We start from the raw sequence: 17,618 nt of genomic DNA, 5'->3' as shown, positions 1-17,618 counted from the left end.
AAGGTCTTTAAAGGGGTAATTAAGTTAAAACGAAGTCTGTAAATTGGGCCCTAATCCAGCCCGACTGGTGTCCTTACAGGAAGAGGGCATTTTGACATAGACATATACAGAGGGAAGACCATGTGAAGAAAACGAGAAGACGGTCATCTACAAGCAAAAAGGAGAGATCTCAGAAGAAACCAATCCTTGATCCTGGACGTCCAGCCTCCAGAACTGGGAGAAAATTAAGTGTTGAAGCCACTCAGTCTGTGGTACTTTGTGATGGCAGCCCTAGCAAGCTAATACAGCACATACACATTGTATCTTTTTAGGGTGAGCGGACGGCTCCCTCGTTCTGCTGGCTAGAAACTGCTTCTCGGCCTGTAAGTGCTGTGCTCTCCATCCAACTCAAAGTTCCAGCTAAAGGCCCCAAAGGCGCTGGTCCTGCTGGGCTGGCCATGTTGCCCTGGGCTGGGTGTTGCTCCCTTGGCTCTTGGCTGCTACGAGGAGACTTGCTGACCAGAGGTGCTTGGGGTGGGGGGCCAGCAAGAGAATGCACCATTCATCATGGTCCATTCCCGGGTGCTTTCGGGCTGCATGGGGAGGGCAACTTGGGAGTGTGATTAAGATGAAGCAATGGAGGAAAAGTACTGCATCTGTGCTACCCTGGTGTTCTCTGTCCCAGGACAGTGGAGAAAGAGGAGACAGAGGAGAAAGAAGGGGTCCGAGGTGAGAGGAAGGAGAGGTGCCTGACGTGAATCATAGGACACTTACCACCCCCAGAAGTAAAGAACTGTGTCTGCGTATCAGTGGGCTCTGGAATCCCGGTCTTTTGCGGGGCACTGTTTGCCGGGTGGCTCTGGGACCACGGCGCGAAGCCAGGTCCAGGGCCTGGCCGCCCTGGACGACAGGGCAGTGCGGGCGGGCATGCGCGCATCCGACACGTCCTCGGGGCACTGCCCCCTCCGGGCGCGCGCCCGCCCCCGCCCCACCCCGCCCCGCCCCCCCGCCGGGCTCGGTGGACCCGGCGCCCGGGGCCGCGCACGCCCCCTCCGCGAGCCGGGACCCTGGGCCGCGCGCGCCCCGCGCCCCCTCCCCGCCCGGCGGGCGCGCGCGCTGGCTCCCGCTCCCGCTCCCGCTGGCAGCGGTGGCGGCGGCGGCGGGGATTGTTTTTGTTGTCGCTGAGGCCGGAAGAGCCGCGGGAGCCGGGTCCCTGTCCCCGGGCCGGGCGCCGCCGCCGCCCCCTGCCCAGCGCCCGCGCCTCCGCGGCGCCCCCCCAGCGCCAATATTCCGGAGATCAAGCGTTACGCGGCGGCGGCGGCGGCGGCGGCGGCGGGGCCCGGAGCGGGAGGCGCCGGGGACCGGGGCGAGGCGGCCCCCGCCGCCGCCATGGAGGCGCTGGGACCTGGTGAGGAGTGCGCTCGGGCCGGGGCCGGGTCGCGGCCCCGGGACTGGTGGGCGGGCGCGCGGGAGGGCCCGTCGCTCCGCGTGTCCCCCATCGGCCCTTGCTTACCTGGGTTCGGGCCGTCAGGCTTGGGGGAAGGGGATCCGTGCCCCACAGCACAAGGCAGAGGGAGCTGACCCGGGCCTCGGGGGGCGGAGACCCCGCCCCAGCCTGGAGAGACAACCCAGGTCTCGAGGTCTAAGGGAGGCAGGCCCAGGATGGAGACCCGGGTTCCCAGGGGGAGGGGAGACCTAACCCAACCTCAGGGGGGGCGGTCTGCGCTCCAGGGTTGAGGCAGTCCAGTTTGGTCCTCAGAAGAAATGATCTGTGCCAGGTGCTCAGCTGAGGCCTGGCCCGGACTGGACCAGGAAGGACCCCCTTGAACTGCCAGGGGTATTCTTAGCATGGGGCCACACCCGTGTTTTTCTTTGCACTGGTAGACAGTCCAGAGCCCTCAGATAAGGAAGAAGAACTTCGCCCAAATACTTCTTATGACCCCCAAAGGCCAAGGGGCAAAGTACCCTCCCTTTCTCGAAGGCCCTGAAGTCTTGGGAAATATGGTCCTATGCCTCTCTTAGTCTGTGTGACAGTCCCAGAGTGATCAGGGCTAGTGCCTTAGTGACAGGTGAGTTACCAGCGAGCCCGTTCTAGCATAAGCTTTAATGCCCTGAGTTCTCTTCTCACTGGGTTATGGGTGGTTGTGGGGATCAAATAAGGGGAAAGTGCTTTGGAAACTGTAATTCCCCATCTTTATGAATGACCTCTGTTTATCTCCCCCAGTTGGCCCAAACCAAAGGAACCATTCCAGGTTATAACAGCTGCCCTGCAGACTGAGAACCTGGTGCTCCCACCTCAAACCGCACCAGGTTTCTAATGCCTCGGCTAAGTAGGGCAGGGTTTAGAGGCTGTGATAGAATTAACTTTAATATCAAACCCTGTCTACATAGTGGACTTCGTTGTAGGGCACTTCATTTTTTTAGTGGATGGAAAATTCACTTTGCCTTTTGAGTTTGGAAACTTTGCAGGTTTGTTTACTTAGAACTTGTTTACATAGCTGAGTGATTAAACCCTACCTTAATTGGCTGCTTAAAGTATTTTTTAAAGGCCCACATAATCAAATTTCATATGCCTTTTAAAAATGAATTGGTTTGTGACATTAATATTATTTGATAAACCTCAATGTGAGCATTACTCTGGGTTCCTTCAGCTATGTCCCCCGGCTAAAGGCATGATCATGTCTTTAGGAATGTAACAGACTTCTGTTCAAATCCAATCTAGTAATTTAATAGTTGTATAACCTTGGGCAAATTACTTAATTCCTTTGAACTTTCATTTCCTCATCTATAAAATGAGGGCAATAATAATTATGTGCTGCAAGATTGTTGTGAGAATGAAATGTATGTGAGCAGTCTTATTGTGGAGACTAATGCATTGTAGGTATTCCACAAATGTTTCTTCTTCCCTTCCGGTTAGTAATTCATAATTGAAGCAACTGTTGCATTTTATGACTGATGCTGGAAGAGACTATGTAACTGTGTATACAAACTGAATTTCATGGAAAAGATCAACCTGGTAGAGTTAGGAGAGGCCTAGGGACTTTGTTTTTTTTGGTTGGTTTTAGCTTTTGCAGATTTGAAGACTTAGTTTGCTCAGGATTGTGGAAAGTTCTCACTAATCACACTTTAAAGACACAAATGAATATATTAAAATGTCACATAGATCTTTCCTGTTGACTGGAATATTTTCTTGTCTGCTGTCTAGCAAACTCCTTTTCTGGTGTCACAGTATCTTGGAAACCCAATTAATAATAAGCTGCTTGCTGAGCATAGAATTGGAGCAAAGGGAGTTGATAGTCTTGTGGGATATTTTATCCAGGCTGTCTTAGGACCAAGAGAGAGGCACTTCAGTTTTGTTCAAACACCCTGGTCTAGTGCTTTCTGCCCTCCTCACGTGAAAATCATTGAAGCATTCTTAATCTTACTATGATCTCCCCTCACCCCATTTTGGTTTCTGGCAATAATAACTTAGAAATGTATTCAGTTAGATTACCATTTATTTTGGCTATATTAATTATGTTTATTTTTACAGTGCTTTACAGTCCGGAAGGTGCTTTCATAGCTCTTAGCTCATTTGATCCTATGAGAGGTAGGTGAGGCAGGCATTAGCCCCATTTTACAGATGAGTAAAGAGATTCAGAGAGCATAAGTGACTTCAAGGTCTCAAGGCTGAGAGGTGAAATGCAGATGAGTCTGGGTCATCTGACTCCTAGTCTATTGCCCTCTTCTTCATTTTTTAAAAATGTTTTTTTAATTTTTATTAATTTTTGAGAGAGAGAGAGAGAGAGAGTGTGTGTGTGTGTGACTGGGGGAGGGTTAGAGAGAGAGACACAGAATCCGAAGCGGGCTCCAGGCTCTGAGCTGTCAGCACAGAGCCTGATGTGGGGTTCAAACTCATGAACCCCAAGATCATGACCTGAACTAAGGTCCGACGCTTAACCAACTGAGCCACTCAGGTGCCCTGCCCTCTTCTTCATTTAAGGTTGACTTCCTGCAATCTGTGTTGAGTAATGTTTCCTTTTCAGAAGATGTAATTTTCTGACTTTCTCACTAAATTTTGGAGATACCCCCATTATAAAGCCCAGGGACCTTTGAGCACTGACTGTATCAGTTATTCAAGTACAATCATAACAGCTAACATTTATCAAGCACTTACTATTATCAGGTGCTGTGGTAAGCCTTATGTATACATTATCTAATAGGATCCTCAAAATTGATTTATGAAATAGATTCTATTATTACCACACTTCCCATATTTTATAGATGAGGAAACTGAGGCACACAGTGACTAAGAAACTGGCCCAAAGCCATGCAATTAGGGAGTGGTAAAACCAGGGTTGAAACCTACACAGTTTGGTTTTGCCATAGCCACTATGCTTTACTTTCTTTGTAAGCAATTTGCTAAATTCAAAGAAATCAGCTTTGGGAACATTTTAGGTTATAGTTTTCTAAATAAATCTCCTAAACTTATTCAAAGAAATGACCACTCACCTCCTCGCTTTTCTCTGCTACCAAAGAAAAGGAACACACTATCTATCTTTCTCCGTTAACCCCACTTCTTTCATTTCCTCTGTCTCTTTCCCTTTTGACGTCAAGTATTTCAGAGAAATATAGATACCACAGGATTGTGAAGTACATTGGGAAGAAAAAGCACTGGGCTGGGAGTTAGGAAACCTAAATTCTAGTCACAAATCAAAATCAAAGCTATATGTGCTTGGGCAAGTCATTTGCTCCAAAATTCTGTTTCTCAATTTCTATCCTAAAGCTGGATTTATGATACAGTGATTGCTTAAATGTACCTTGGAATATGCAGGGCTGACTTGTCTATGATTTAATTGGGTGAATTCAGTATGACTATCACCATTGATATTATTTATTATTTATCTCTTACCTTGTTTTTAAATGTCTTACCACACCTAGAGTATATCCCTTCTATGCCAGAAGTGGAACTCAACTCCAAGCAATAATATTTTTAGTATAAATTATGCACTTTTGCTTTAATGAAAAACAATAGTCAATTCCTGGGTTTTAGGACTGACTGGGTTTCTGTTTGGTTTCTATCTAGAGCTAGAGATGATTGGTACAGACATACCTTGGAGATATTAGGGGTCCAGTTGCAGACCACCACAATAAAGTGAATATCACAATAAAGCAAGTCAAGTGAATTTTTTGGTTTCCAGTGCATATGAAAGTCACGTTTACACTATACTGTAGTCTAAGTGTGCAATAGCATTATGTCTAAAACAAGTACATGCTTTAAAGAATACTTTATTGCGGTGCGCCTGGGTGGCTTGGTTGGTTAAGCATCCGACTTCAGTGCAGTCTGTGAGTTGGAGCCCCACGGCAGGCTCTGTGCTGACAGCTCAGAGCCTGGAGCGTACTTCTGATTCTGTGTCTCCCACTCTCTCTGCCCCTCCCCCACTCATGCTCTGTCTCTCTCACTCTCAAAAAATGAATAAATGTTAAAAAAAAATTTAAAGAATACTTTATTGCTAAGAAGTGCTAGCCATCATCTGAGCTTTCAGTGAGTCATTATCTTTTTGCTGGTGTGGGGTCTTGCCTTGACGTTGATGGCTGCTGAAAGATCAGGGTGATGTTGCTGAAGTTTGGGGTGGCTATGGCAACTTCTTAAAATAAGACAATGATGAAGTTTGCCATATCAATTGACTCTTCACAAATCGTTTCTCTGTAGCATGCAGTGATGTTTGATAGCATTTTACTTATAATAGAACTTCTTTCAAAATTGGAGTCAGTCTCTCAAACCCTGCCACTGCTTTATCAACTAAATTTTTTTAATGTGTGATAGCTCTATATACTTTTATTTTTAATAATTTATTTTTTAATTTACATCCAAGTTAGTTAGCATATAGTGCAACAATGATTTCAGAAGTAGATTCCTTAATGCCCCTTACCCATTTAGCTCATTCCTCCTCCCACAACCCCTCAACTAAATTTATATATTCTAAATCCTTTCTCATAATTTCAACAATCTTCACAGCATCTTCACCAGGAGTAGATTCCATCTCAAGAAATCACTCTCTTTGTTCATCTATTTTTAAAAAGTGTTTATTATTTGAGAGAGAGAGAGAGAAGACCAGGGGGGTGGGGGGCAGAGAGGGAGAGAGACAGAATCCCAAGAAGGCCTTGCACTGTCAGCACAGAGCTGACATGGGGCTCAAACTCAAACTGCAAGATCATGACCTGAGCCAAAATCAAGAGTTGGATGCTTAACTGACCAAGCCACCTAAGCACCCCTCTTTGTTCATCTATAGAAGCAATTCCTTTCTCATCCATTCAAGTTTTATCATGATATTATAGCAGTTCAGCCACATCTCCACGTCTCATTCTAGTTCTCTTGCTATTTCCACTACATCTGCAGCTACTTCCTTCACTGGAGTCTTAACCTGCTCAGAGTCATCCATGAGGGTTAGAATCAACTTCTTTCAAACTCCTGTTAGTGTTGATTTTTTTGACCACTTCCCATGAATCATGGATGTTTTTCATGACATTGGGAATGGTGAATCCTTTCCAAAGAGTTTTCAATTTACTTTGCTCAGATCTATGAGAGGAATCACTATGACAACTATAGCTTTACAAAATGTTTCTCAAATAGTAAGTCTTGAAAGTCAAAATGACTCCTTGATTTATGGGTTGCAGAATGGATGTTGTGTTAGGAGGCATGAAAGCAACACTAATCCTGTTGTATACGGCTGTCAGAGCTCTTAGGTGACCAGGTGCATTGTCAATGAGCAGTAATCTTTTGGAAGGAGTCTTTTTGTCTGAGTAGTAAATCTCAACAGTGGGCTTAAAATATTCAGTAAACCATGTTGTAAACAGATGTGTCGTCATCCAGGCTTTGTTTCACTTATAGAGCAGAGGCAGAGTAGATTTAGTGTAATTCTTAAGGACCCTAGGTTTTTCAGGTTGATATATAAACATTGGCTTCAACTTAAAGTCACCAACTGCATTAGCCATTAACAAGAATCCGTCTGTCCTTTTGAAGTTTTGAAGCCAGGCATTGACTTATTCTCTCTAGCTGTGAAAGTCCTGGATGGCATCTTCTTCCAGTATAAGGCTGTTTCATCTACATAGAAAATCTGTAGCCACCTTCATTCATTATCTTAACTAGATCTTCTGGATAATTTGCTGCAGCTTCTACATCACCACTTGTTGCTTCACCTTGCATATTTATGTTATGGAGATGGCTTCTTTCCTTAAACCTCATGAACCAACCTCTCTCTACTAGCTTCAAATTTCACTTCTGCAACTTCCTCCCCTCTCTCAGCCTTCACAGAATTGAAGAGAGTTAGGGCCTTGCTCAGGATTAGGCTTTGGCTTAAGGGAATTTTGTGTCTGTTTTGATGGATTGGTTTGCTTGTTTATTTATTTAGAGAGTGAGTGAGCACAAGTTGGGAGGGGCAGAGAGAGAGAGAGAGAGAGAGAGAGAGAGAGAGAATCCCAAGCAGGCTCCACACTGTTAGCACAGATCCCCACATGGCACTCGATCTCATGAACTGTGAGATCACGACCTGAGTCGAAGTTGGATGCCTAACGGACTGAGCCACCCAGGCACCCTCATTTTGATCTTCTATCCAGACCACTAAGAGTTTCTTCATATAAGCAATAAGGTTGTTTTGCTTTCTTAACACTCGCATGTTCACTGGAGCAGCACTTTTAATTTCCTTCAAAAACTTTTCCATTGCATTCACAACTTGGCTGAGTCTTTGGCACAAGAGGCCTACTTTTGGCCTGTCTTGGCTTTCCACATGCCTTCCTCACTAACCTTAATCATTTCTAGCTTTCGATTGAAAGTGAGAGACGTGGGACTCTTCCTTTCACTTGAACACTTAGAGGCCATCATAGGGTTATTAACTGGCCTACTTTCAGTATGGTCATGTTTCAGGGAATAGGGAGGCTCAAAGAGAGGAAGAGAGAAGGGAATGGCCAGTGAGTGGAGCAGTCAGAACACACAACATCTTTGTATTAACTTTGCTATCTCATATGGGTGCAGTTCGTGGCACCTCAAGACCATTACAACAGCAACTCAACAATCACTGATCACAGATCACCATAACAAATACAATAATAATGTAAAAGTTTCAAATGTGAGAATGACCAAAATGTGACACACAGACATGAATAAGTGCTGCGGCTGGAAAAATAGCGCCAATAGCCTTGCTCACTGCAGGGTTCCCACAAACCTTCAATTTGTAAGAGACTCAGTATATGCAAAGCACAATAAAGTGCAACTAAATGAGCTATGCCTGTACTGTTCAACTCAACATTTATTGAATTCCTACGATGTGCTATAGTCATTGAGTTAGATATTGAGGAGGTAACAGTGAACTGAAGGTCCATTTCTTCTAAGAATTTACAGTCCGATGGCCGAGACAGTAATTTAACACATTGTTTCTACATACTTGTGCTATGTACTCCCTTATACAGAGGGTCTTGGATACACCAAGGATGTATCTTCCAGTCTGGAAGCCTTCCAGAAAGGCTTTCCAAAGGAAGTCACACCTTACCTGAGTTTTGAAGGAGTAGACTTTAGAAGAAGAATGAACCATGAATTTAATCTGTGAGAAGATTTTCAATACTTTAAAAATTAGTATACGGAGATCTGTCAACACACATTTCATTAAAGGGTTTGCTTTGATTTTCCTAAGTGATGTTGAACCAGAATAGCTTCTTGCTTCAAAGTTTTCTCTCCTTTGAATTGCCTTTGTTCTTGGTGAAATGCCTTGGCAATAAGAACCTGTTGTAACTTTCCATTGTAATCACAGCCCACTGTACTCAACACCTATTTGTAGCAGAAAAGATGTTTATTTTTTAGGCCAGTGTCTACTTGACATTATCCTCAAAAAGAAGTAAGTTTTCTTTAGATAAATATTACCCAGTCTGTGTTTCCTCAAATCCTTATCTCCTGAATAGTGATAGGTATTTGATTTTAAAAACAGAGAAAATTTAGGGGAAAAATAAGTTGGGTAAATGATTAACGTTATTTATTATAAAACTCATTAGAGAATTTAATACAATAATGCACATTGAAACTTTGAGAAGGGAGACAATATGCAATTTCTTTAGCTTATGGAATCTTTTCTTTTTGTGGAATATTTTGTGAACCATCAATGGAATAATTTGGGTTGACTGCCCTGTCTAGACCAGAACTTCTCGCCCTCAGCACTATTGATATTTTGGGTGGATACTTCTTTGTTGTAGGGGCTGTCGTGTGCATTGTAGGATGTTTAGCTGTATCCCTACCCTATGTCAATAGCACCCCCTGAGTTGTGACAACCAAAAATGTCTGCAGGCATTTGTCAAATGTTTCCTGGGGGATAATATCTCTCCCACACTGAGAACCACTGGTCTAGACTGTAAGTTCTTTGAAGGCAGACACTCTTTTTCCTAAATCCACCGTGCAGGTTGACATGTAATAAACGAATAAACTAGACATTATGATCAAGCAATGTCACATTGTCCAGATAGAATCTGGACATTAGGTTATAAGCTTTAGGTTATAAAGTCTAACATTATTGGTATTGTTTCACTATCTAAATTAGCAAGTAAATTAATAAATGTAGCTGCTGTTAATCTCCTGCCTGTACAAACTATAATAACGGAGGCTAAGTTTGTGGGGGATTAATAGATGATCGCCAGCCTGAACATGGTGATGATCCCTAGAGTTTAGGGATGGTTTTATTTTAAAATGCATATAATTTGGGGGCACCTGGCTGGCTCAGTCCATAGAGCATGCAACTCTTGACCTCAGGGTTGTAAATTCAATCCCCACATTGGGTGTAGAGATTACAATGTAGAGCTACATTGGGTGTAGCTACAGACCTGATGCTCATAGGAAGTTTTATACAGTAGCCTACATCTGAGAGGAGACCATCATACTGTCTATATAATTTTGACGTCTCCCATAATCAAAATGATAGCAATATGGCAAAATATTTAAAAATCTAGAAAACCTGAGGTTAAAAGATATCACAAACTCTTTTTTTTTTTTTTTAACGTTTATTTATTTTTGAGACAGAGAGAGACAGAGCATGAACGGGGGAGGGTCAGAGAGAGGGAGACACAGAATCTGAAACAGGCTCCAGGCTCTGAGCAGTCAGCACAGAGCCCGACGCGGGGCTCGAACTCACGGACTGCGAGATCATGACCTGAACCAAAGTCGGCTGCCTAACCGACTGAGCCACCCAGGCGCCCCTATCACAAACTCTTTATATCAGAGTATGTTCGGTGAATAATAAGATCTCAATAATTATATCTATTGTTATTATCATCATCATGATTGTGAAGGGAGTATTGTCCTTTATGACCAAATAGCACATCAAATGCCTTTCAATCTCTTCAGGACCTCCATCCAGCCTGTTTCAGCCACCTCGTCGTCCTGGCCTTGGAACTGTTGGGAAACCAATTCGACTGTTAGCCAATCATTTTCAGGTTCAGATTCCTAAAATAGATGTGTATCACTATGATGTGGATATTAAACCAGAAAAACGGCCTCGTAGAGTCAACAGGTAAGGACTAGAAAGAGTAGATTTCTATATATTTAAATGTATATCATTTATTTATTATGTATCATATTGTTTTCTAAATTCTTTCATCATGTAGGCTTTGTTTTTTCTCTAAGATGGTAAGTTTCTTGATAGCAGCTTTGTTGTCTCATACTTGGTTATCCTCTACAGATTCTAGCAGTGCTGGATACATTATTGTCCAACAGTAAATACTTACCAAATGAAGGAGAAAGTCACTCTCATTGTCCAATGGTAGCAGAAATTTAAATAATAAAATAAAAATAGGTGAAGCGTTAGTATGTACAGGAAACTAGAACTATCTGAAAATTCTGGGGCTTCTGGCTGGCACAGTTGGTAGAACATGCGACTCTTGATCTCGGGGCTCGAGATCAAGAGTCAAGACCAAGTTCGATCCTGAAATTGGATATAGAGTTTAATTAAAAATAAAATCTTAAAAAATAACTATCCCAAAATTAATTTTATTATTAAGTATTGGTATTGGACATGAGAAAAATTTAAGTGTAAAGACAGAAGAATCATCTTGGAGTATTGAAAAAAGTGAAGTTCAGAGAGAAGTTCTGTTTAATTCTAATGTTACCCAAGTGGGGTCTGGATGAGATGATTTAAGCCTTTTTGGTGTGTATGGCAGGAATTTACCAAATGTGAAGACACAGTCCTGTAGTAGATATCTATACAATGCTAAGAGCACCCTATTTTCTTTTTTCTGTTTTCACGCCATCGTATTCAACAATCCTTAATATTAAGATCCTTGCTTTCTAAGAATGCCTTTGGTGTCAAGTGTAATATTTTATGCTGCTGGATATTTTTCTTATTATAGATCAATAACATGGCTTTCTGGTACAGTTTAATCTCATGCAAGCCCTTAATTTTTTGGCTATTATATAACTGAAATCAACTGTAATAGTTACCGTTAATGGCTACCATTAATCCATTCAACGAACATTTTATTAAGTGCTTACTATGTACCAGGTATTGTTCTGTGCTCTGGAAATACAACATGAACAAAACAGGCAAAAATTTCTACCCTTGAGGAGCTTATATTCTAATAGGGGAGAAAACCAAAAATAAATGAATCAGCAAACAAAAATTATTACGTGTTAGTTGGTAATAAGTGCTATGAAGAAAAATTAAACAGGGAAAGAAAATAGAGAATGGGGGTGGGGTGAGCAACTGAGATGTTTTTAATAATTTTTTGGAGGTAGTGTCAGCACGATGTGCTGATGGATTAAACACGGGATATGAGTGAAGAAATGAGTCATGACTGATCCCAGGGTTTTTGTCCTGTGCAAGTGGAAAAAATGGAGTTGCCACTTGTTGGAATGGGGAAAACTATGGGAGAAGTCAACAGGGCTGGCAGATCAGGAGACCTGTTTGGGCATGTTAGGGCTGAGATGTCTATTAGACATCCTAGTGGAGATGTTGAGTAGGAACTCGAATACATGAGGTCGGATTTAGGCTGGTGACAAACATTTGAAGGTCATCAGCATATTGGTGGTAAAGCCATGAGCTGGGTAAGATTATATGGGAAGTGAGCGTGGTTAGAGAAAAAAAGACTGTAAGAGAAAAGACTCTAAGCACCCCAATATTTAAAAATTAGGGAGATGAGGAAGCCAGGAGACTGGCATGGAAAGGCCACTGGGATAGGTGAAAACCAGGACAGAACAAGGAGGCAAGGGAAGAAGATGTTTTAAGTTGGAAGACTTTATCATCTAATGTTTAAGGAACACTGAATTTAGCATTGTGGAGCTCACTGGGGACCTTGACAAGAGTAGTTTTGGTGGAGGAGAAGTGGAGAAGGTTTAGGTGAGACAGGGAAAGAACAATTAGAGACAACTTCTTTAAGGGATTTTGACACAAAGGGGAACAGAGAAATGGGATGTTCAAATGGGGAGGAAGTCAGGTCAAGGAAGTTTAATTTCTTTGAAGATGAGAGAAATGATAGCATATCTGTATGCTGAAGGAAATAATCCAGTAAAGAGGACAAATCTGATAATTCAGAAGAGAGGAAGATCCTCGGAGGCCTATCCATGAGCACACCAGAGTAAGTAGGCTTATTGTGTGACAAGCACTGTTGTAAATATTCTATGTATATTTATTTACTTAATACAACAAACTTTTGTGGTAGATATTGTGATTATCATAATTTTACAAATGAAAAGAAACAGATAGGTTTCTTATAACTTGCCCAAGGTCATGCAGTTCTGCCACTTATTCACTCTGTGACCAGGGGCAGATCACTTGCCTATGCTGATTTTTTTTTCTTTAAAAAAAAATTTTTAATGTTTATTTATTTTTCAGAGAGACAGAGTGTGTTTGGGGGAGGGGCAGAGAGAGAAGGAGACATAGAACCCAAAGCAAGCTCCAGGCTCTGAGCTGTCAGCACAGAGCCTGACACGGGGCTCAAACCCACAAACCGTGAGATCATGACCTGAGCTGAAGTCGGACTCTTTACTGACTGAGCTACCCAGGTGCCCCAAGTATTTTTTTTCTATTTATTATGAAGTAGTATTTTTTTTTTTTCTGTTTACTATGAAGACAATAATCATTGGCCTACTTGTCTCACAAAATTGTTGCATAGATTAAGTGAGAGCAGAGGTGAAAATATCTCTTCACTATAAAACTATTTATGGTTATAATTTAAGAATGTAAGATGAGGGGGGCACCTGGGTGACTCAGTCAGTTGAGCGTCCGACTTTGGGTCAGGTTATGATCTCGTGGTCTGTGAGTTTGAGCCCCACGTCGGGCTCTGTGCTGACAGCTCAGAGCCTGGAGCCTGCTTCAGATTTTGTGTCTCCCTCTCTTTCTGCCCATTACCCGCTCATGCTCTTTCTCTCTCTGTCAAAAATAAACATTAAAAAAAATTAAAAAAAAAAAAAAAGAATGTAAAATGAGGAATTACCCTGCTAATATAAAAATGTATTGTTCTTAAGTTAGCTTTTTTTATTGGTAATATATGATACTGCATTTCTCCATTAATTTTTTTCAGTTGCGTGATTGAATTTATAAATGTGTGTCTTTTCCCACAGATTTTATTTGTGGAATATTAATGCCTTATCCAGTTGTAATATGTTTTGGCTTTTAAGATATAGTTCACACATGTAACATTCACTAGACGGTGAGATATAGAGCTATCATTGACTCTAACATTCCAAAATCTCACATGCTCATCTGTCCATCTCAAACCATATACTCTAGTTGCCAGGTAACTAGAGCCGGCATACAGAGTGGTCCAGCATATATATATATATATATATATATATATATATATATATATATATATATATATATATGTATACACACACACACACACACACACACATACACACACACATATACACACACAACAACCCTGAAGTAAAGCTAGGCATGCTTGATTGAGGCTTTCATTCTAAAAGGAAAGAAACTACATTGGTAATCTTTATGGAATAAGGATATTTTACATTTCCTTCTCCACACTGCTCAAGAGTACTTTGGCATAAAGCAAGACAGTATGCAGAATAATAAATTACCAGCATTTGGCAAAGGGATTGACTTATTCCTTGGAGTATATGCATCTTAGATTTATTGGTCCTCAGATTTCTGAATTTCTGCCTACTCTTTTCTCTGAAACCATTATACTTGAATGAGGATGTTTAGTTGCTAACAATTACGAATTACGAATATTCATGCCAAACTTAGATGCCAAAGATAGATTATTCTCATAAGGCTATATTTATCATCAGAGAGGATTGTGAAAAATAAGAGTTTGAGAGGCTGCCATAAATTTTATGCTCTCTTTTTATTCCCTGCTTTCTTATCATCTCATAGCTGCCTTTGCTCACTTGTTGCCACCTTTCTTTAGTTGACCATTGCTAACTATTTTTTAATTACTGAAGTCAATTCTAACTTTAACTCTTACTTTTTCCAAGTAGTTTTGAACTCAATTTAGGTGATTATAGCGGTAGTTTCCTTACTATTCACCATTTCTCAAAGCTAATTGCCACTCTCTCCATTACTGTTAAGAGAGGTAGTAGACACAATGGTACGGCACTTCAAGATGCAAATATTTGGTGATCGGCAGCCTGGCTATGATGGCAAAAGAAACATGTACACGGCACACCCACTGCCAATTGGACGGGATAGGGTAAGTGTTAATAGTCAGAAATGTATGATAGGCTTAGGTCATTTCCGTAGAACAAGAATGTTTCCCTTTCTAATGGCAACTTATTTCTTTTTTTTTTTTTCCTTATTTTTTAAATTTTTATTTGTGTTGAGAGAGAGAGAGAGAGAGGAAGGGGCAGAGAGAGAGAGAGAATCCCAAGCAAGCTTCATGCTGTCAGCGCAGAGCCCTATGTGGCACTTGAACTCATGAACTGTGAGACTGTGACCTGAGCCGAAACCAAGAGTCAGGCGCTTAACCAACTGAGCCACCCCCGTGCCCCATGGCAACTTAATTCTCAATTGTTTCACATAGTGTTGATAGATTTGTTATTGTGTCCATATTCCCTTGTCCTTTAATCAATAATTGAAGATGAGATAAGCATTAGAATCTAGATTGATTATGTCATCTCTACATACATTCCAAGGTTTTCACATTGCTAAAGTACTTGCTACCTGAATCTGAACAATGGAGTCTTTATAGAGTATAGAAAATTATCTAAACCCACTGATGAAAATATTTGTAATACCATAATAACTTTTTCTAAATTTATTTTAATTAGAAAAACAGTATATAAATATCTACTCATTATAAACTTACTTAGACAATCTAGAAATACTGTGATTTCCAGCCTCCTCACCTGCCTATACCCTTCATCCCATTTTCCTTTTTAGAGGAAACTATTCTAATAGTTCGATATGTATCTTTTCAGATATTTTTATGTGCGTTAGCTATTTATGCATATGTTTATGTGTAATCTTGTTTGTTTACATATCATTCTATGATTCACTTTATCACTTAACAATATGTCTGGAAGGGGCACCTGGGTGGCTCAGTCACTTAAGTGTCCAACTCTTGATTTCAGCTCAGGTCATGATCTTACAGTCATGGGATTGAGCTCTTCACTGACATTGTCGAGCCTGCTTGGAATTCTCTTTCCCTCTCTCTCTGCTCCTCCCTGACTCACGCTCTCTCTAAATAAACAAACAAACAAATAAATAAATATTAAAAAAAAACAATATGTCTGGGGGATCTTTCCATTTTTTTTACATTTAGAGGTTTTATTATTTTTTTAAATTCAAATTCTTTTTATTGTGGTAAAGAGTACATAATGTAAAAATTACTATTTTATCCATTAAAATGTTTTTTTAATGTTTATTTACTTCTGAGAGAGAGACAGACAGACAGAGCATGAGTGGGAGAGGGGCAGAAAGAGAGGGAGACACAGAATCCAAAGCAGGCTCCAGGCTCTGAGCTGTCATCACAGAGCCTGACACGGGGCTCAAACCCATGAACTATGAGATCATGACCTGAGCCAAAGTCAGACTGTCAACCAACTGAGCCACCCAGGCACCCCTTAACCATTTTTTTTTTGAGAGAGAGAGGGAGTGGAGGAGAGGGGCAGAGGGAGAGAAGAGAGAGAGAGAGAGAGAGAGAGAGAGAATGAATCTTAAGCAGGCTCCACACTCAGCACAGAGCCCGATGTGGAGCTTGATCCCACAAATCTGGATCATGACCTGAGCTAAAATCAACAGTCGGATGCTCAACTGTTTGAGGCACCCAGGTGCCCCTAATTAACCATTTTTAGGTGTACAATGCAATGGCATTTAGCATATTCACATTGTTGTACAGTCGTGACCACTATTGATCTCCGCAAGTTTTTCATCCTCCTGTACTGGAAGTATGTACCCCTTAAACAGTAAGTTCCCCTCTCCTCTTCCTCTAGTTCCTGCTATCCACTGTTCTACTTTCCGTCTCTACAAACTTGACTATTCTAGGTACCTCATATATATGGAATCATACAATCTTTGTCCCTTTGTGTCTGGCTTATTTCACTTAGCGTAATGTTTTCAAAGTTCATCCACGTTGTAGCATTCCCCTTATTTTCAAACTATTATTTGCATAATGGTCAATACTAAATTATTCCCCTATTGATGGAGACTTAGGTTGTTTACAATGTTTTGCAACTACAGAAAGTGTTAAAGTTAAATATCCTTATGCATAGACTATATTGAGTATTCCTGGGATCTTTTTTTCAGCCTTTGTAAATAGGTATATGTAAATGTGATTTTTTTTTTCCTTAGGTTGATATGGAAGTGACACTTCCAGGTGAGGGTAAAGACCAAACCTTTAAAGTGTCTGTTCAATGGGTATCAGTTGTGAGCCTTCAGTTGCTTTTAGAAGCTTTGGCTGGGCACTTGAACGAAGTCCCAGATGACTCAGTACAAGCACTTGATGTTATTACAAGACACCTTCCCTCCATGAGGTTAGTATCTTCATTTGAGTTCTTTCCCAAAATGTCAGGGTTTTTTTTGGTAGGTTGCATCAGAGCCACTGAAAGGTTTCTGCATAAGTCATAGTTCAAACTTGGTTTCAAGTTTGTTTATAAAGTTGAGAGAGAAATGAAAGACCTTGCACGCTTTTCATTGTGAAACATGCCAACTATTTTTTCAGGTACACTCCAGTGGGTCGTTCTTTTTTCTCACCTCCTGAAGGTTACTACCACCCTCTGGGAGGGGGCAGAGAGGTTTGGTTTGGCTTTCACCAGTCTGTGAGACCCGCTATGTGGAATATGATGCTCAATATTGATGGTATGATGGAATTCTCTTTTGATTCTTTGTTCTTTTGGCTGGTTGTGTTTTTTTTGTTTTTTTGTTTTGTTTTGTTTTGTTTTATTTTGTTTTGTTTTTTGTGGTGCTTTCCCTCTCCCTGAAGCTAAGTATCCTTCCTCTCTGTTTGTTAGTATCTGCAACTGCTTTCTACCGGGCTCAGCCTATCATTGAGTTCATGTGTGAGGTTTTAGACATTCAGAACATCAATGAACAGACCAAACCTCTAACAGATTCCCAGCGTGTCAAGTTTACCAAAGAAATCAGAGGTAGGTATTTGCATTGTGGTAGTCTCAGAAAGGTAGCTCGACACGGTGGAAAGAGCACAGTCTTGGAGTCAGACACATC

At 41.4% G+C, this 17,618-nt stretch overlaps 1 protein-coding gene across 2 annotated transcripts in view; it reads left to right on the top strand.

Annotated features, from left to right (window-relative positions):
- Positions 1 to 996: 996 nt before the first annotated feature.
- LOC109255441 (argonaute RISC component 4) overlaps positions 997 to 17,618 on the top strand; it is a 41,120-nt gene continuing 24,498 nt past the window's right edge. Inside the window, exons 1-6 of one of the 2 annotated variants that reach the window (XM_019430129.2) lie at positions 997 to 1,387; positions 10,340 to 10,505; positions 14,526 to 14,646; positions 16,746 to 16,927; positions 17,116 to 17,252; positions 17,405 to 17,539. In XM_019430129.2, coding sequence (XP_019285674.1) covers positions 1,369 to 1,387; positions 10,340 to 10,505; positions 14,526 to 14,646; positions 16,746 to 16,927; positions 17,116 to 17,252; positions 17,405 to 17,539 — 760 coding nt within the window. In that variant the 5' untranslated portion in view covers positions 997 to 1,368. Of the gene's footprint in view, positions 1,388 to 10,339; positions 10,506 to 12,483; positions 12,565 to 14,525; positions 14,647 to 16,745; positions 16,928 to 17,115; positions 17,253 to 17,404; positions 17,540 to 17,618 lie in introns of those variants that run through there. The other variant, XM_053897604.1, reaches the window with a different exon arrangement.

Source organism: Panthera pardus, unplaced genomic scaffold (genome assembly GCF_024362965.1).
Source record: "Panthera pardus isolate Hobbes unplaced genomic scaffold, ASM2436296v1 HiC_scaffold_11, whole genome shotgun sequence".
Lineage (NCBI taxonomy): Eukaryota > Metazoa > Chordata > Mammalia > Carnivora > Felidae > Panthera > Panthera pardus.
This window is presented reverse-complemented; position numbering and strand designations above follow the sequence as displayed.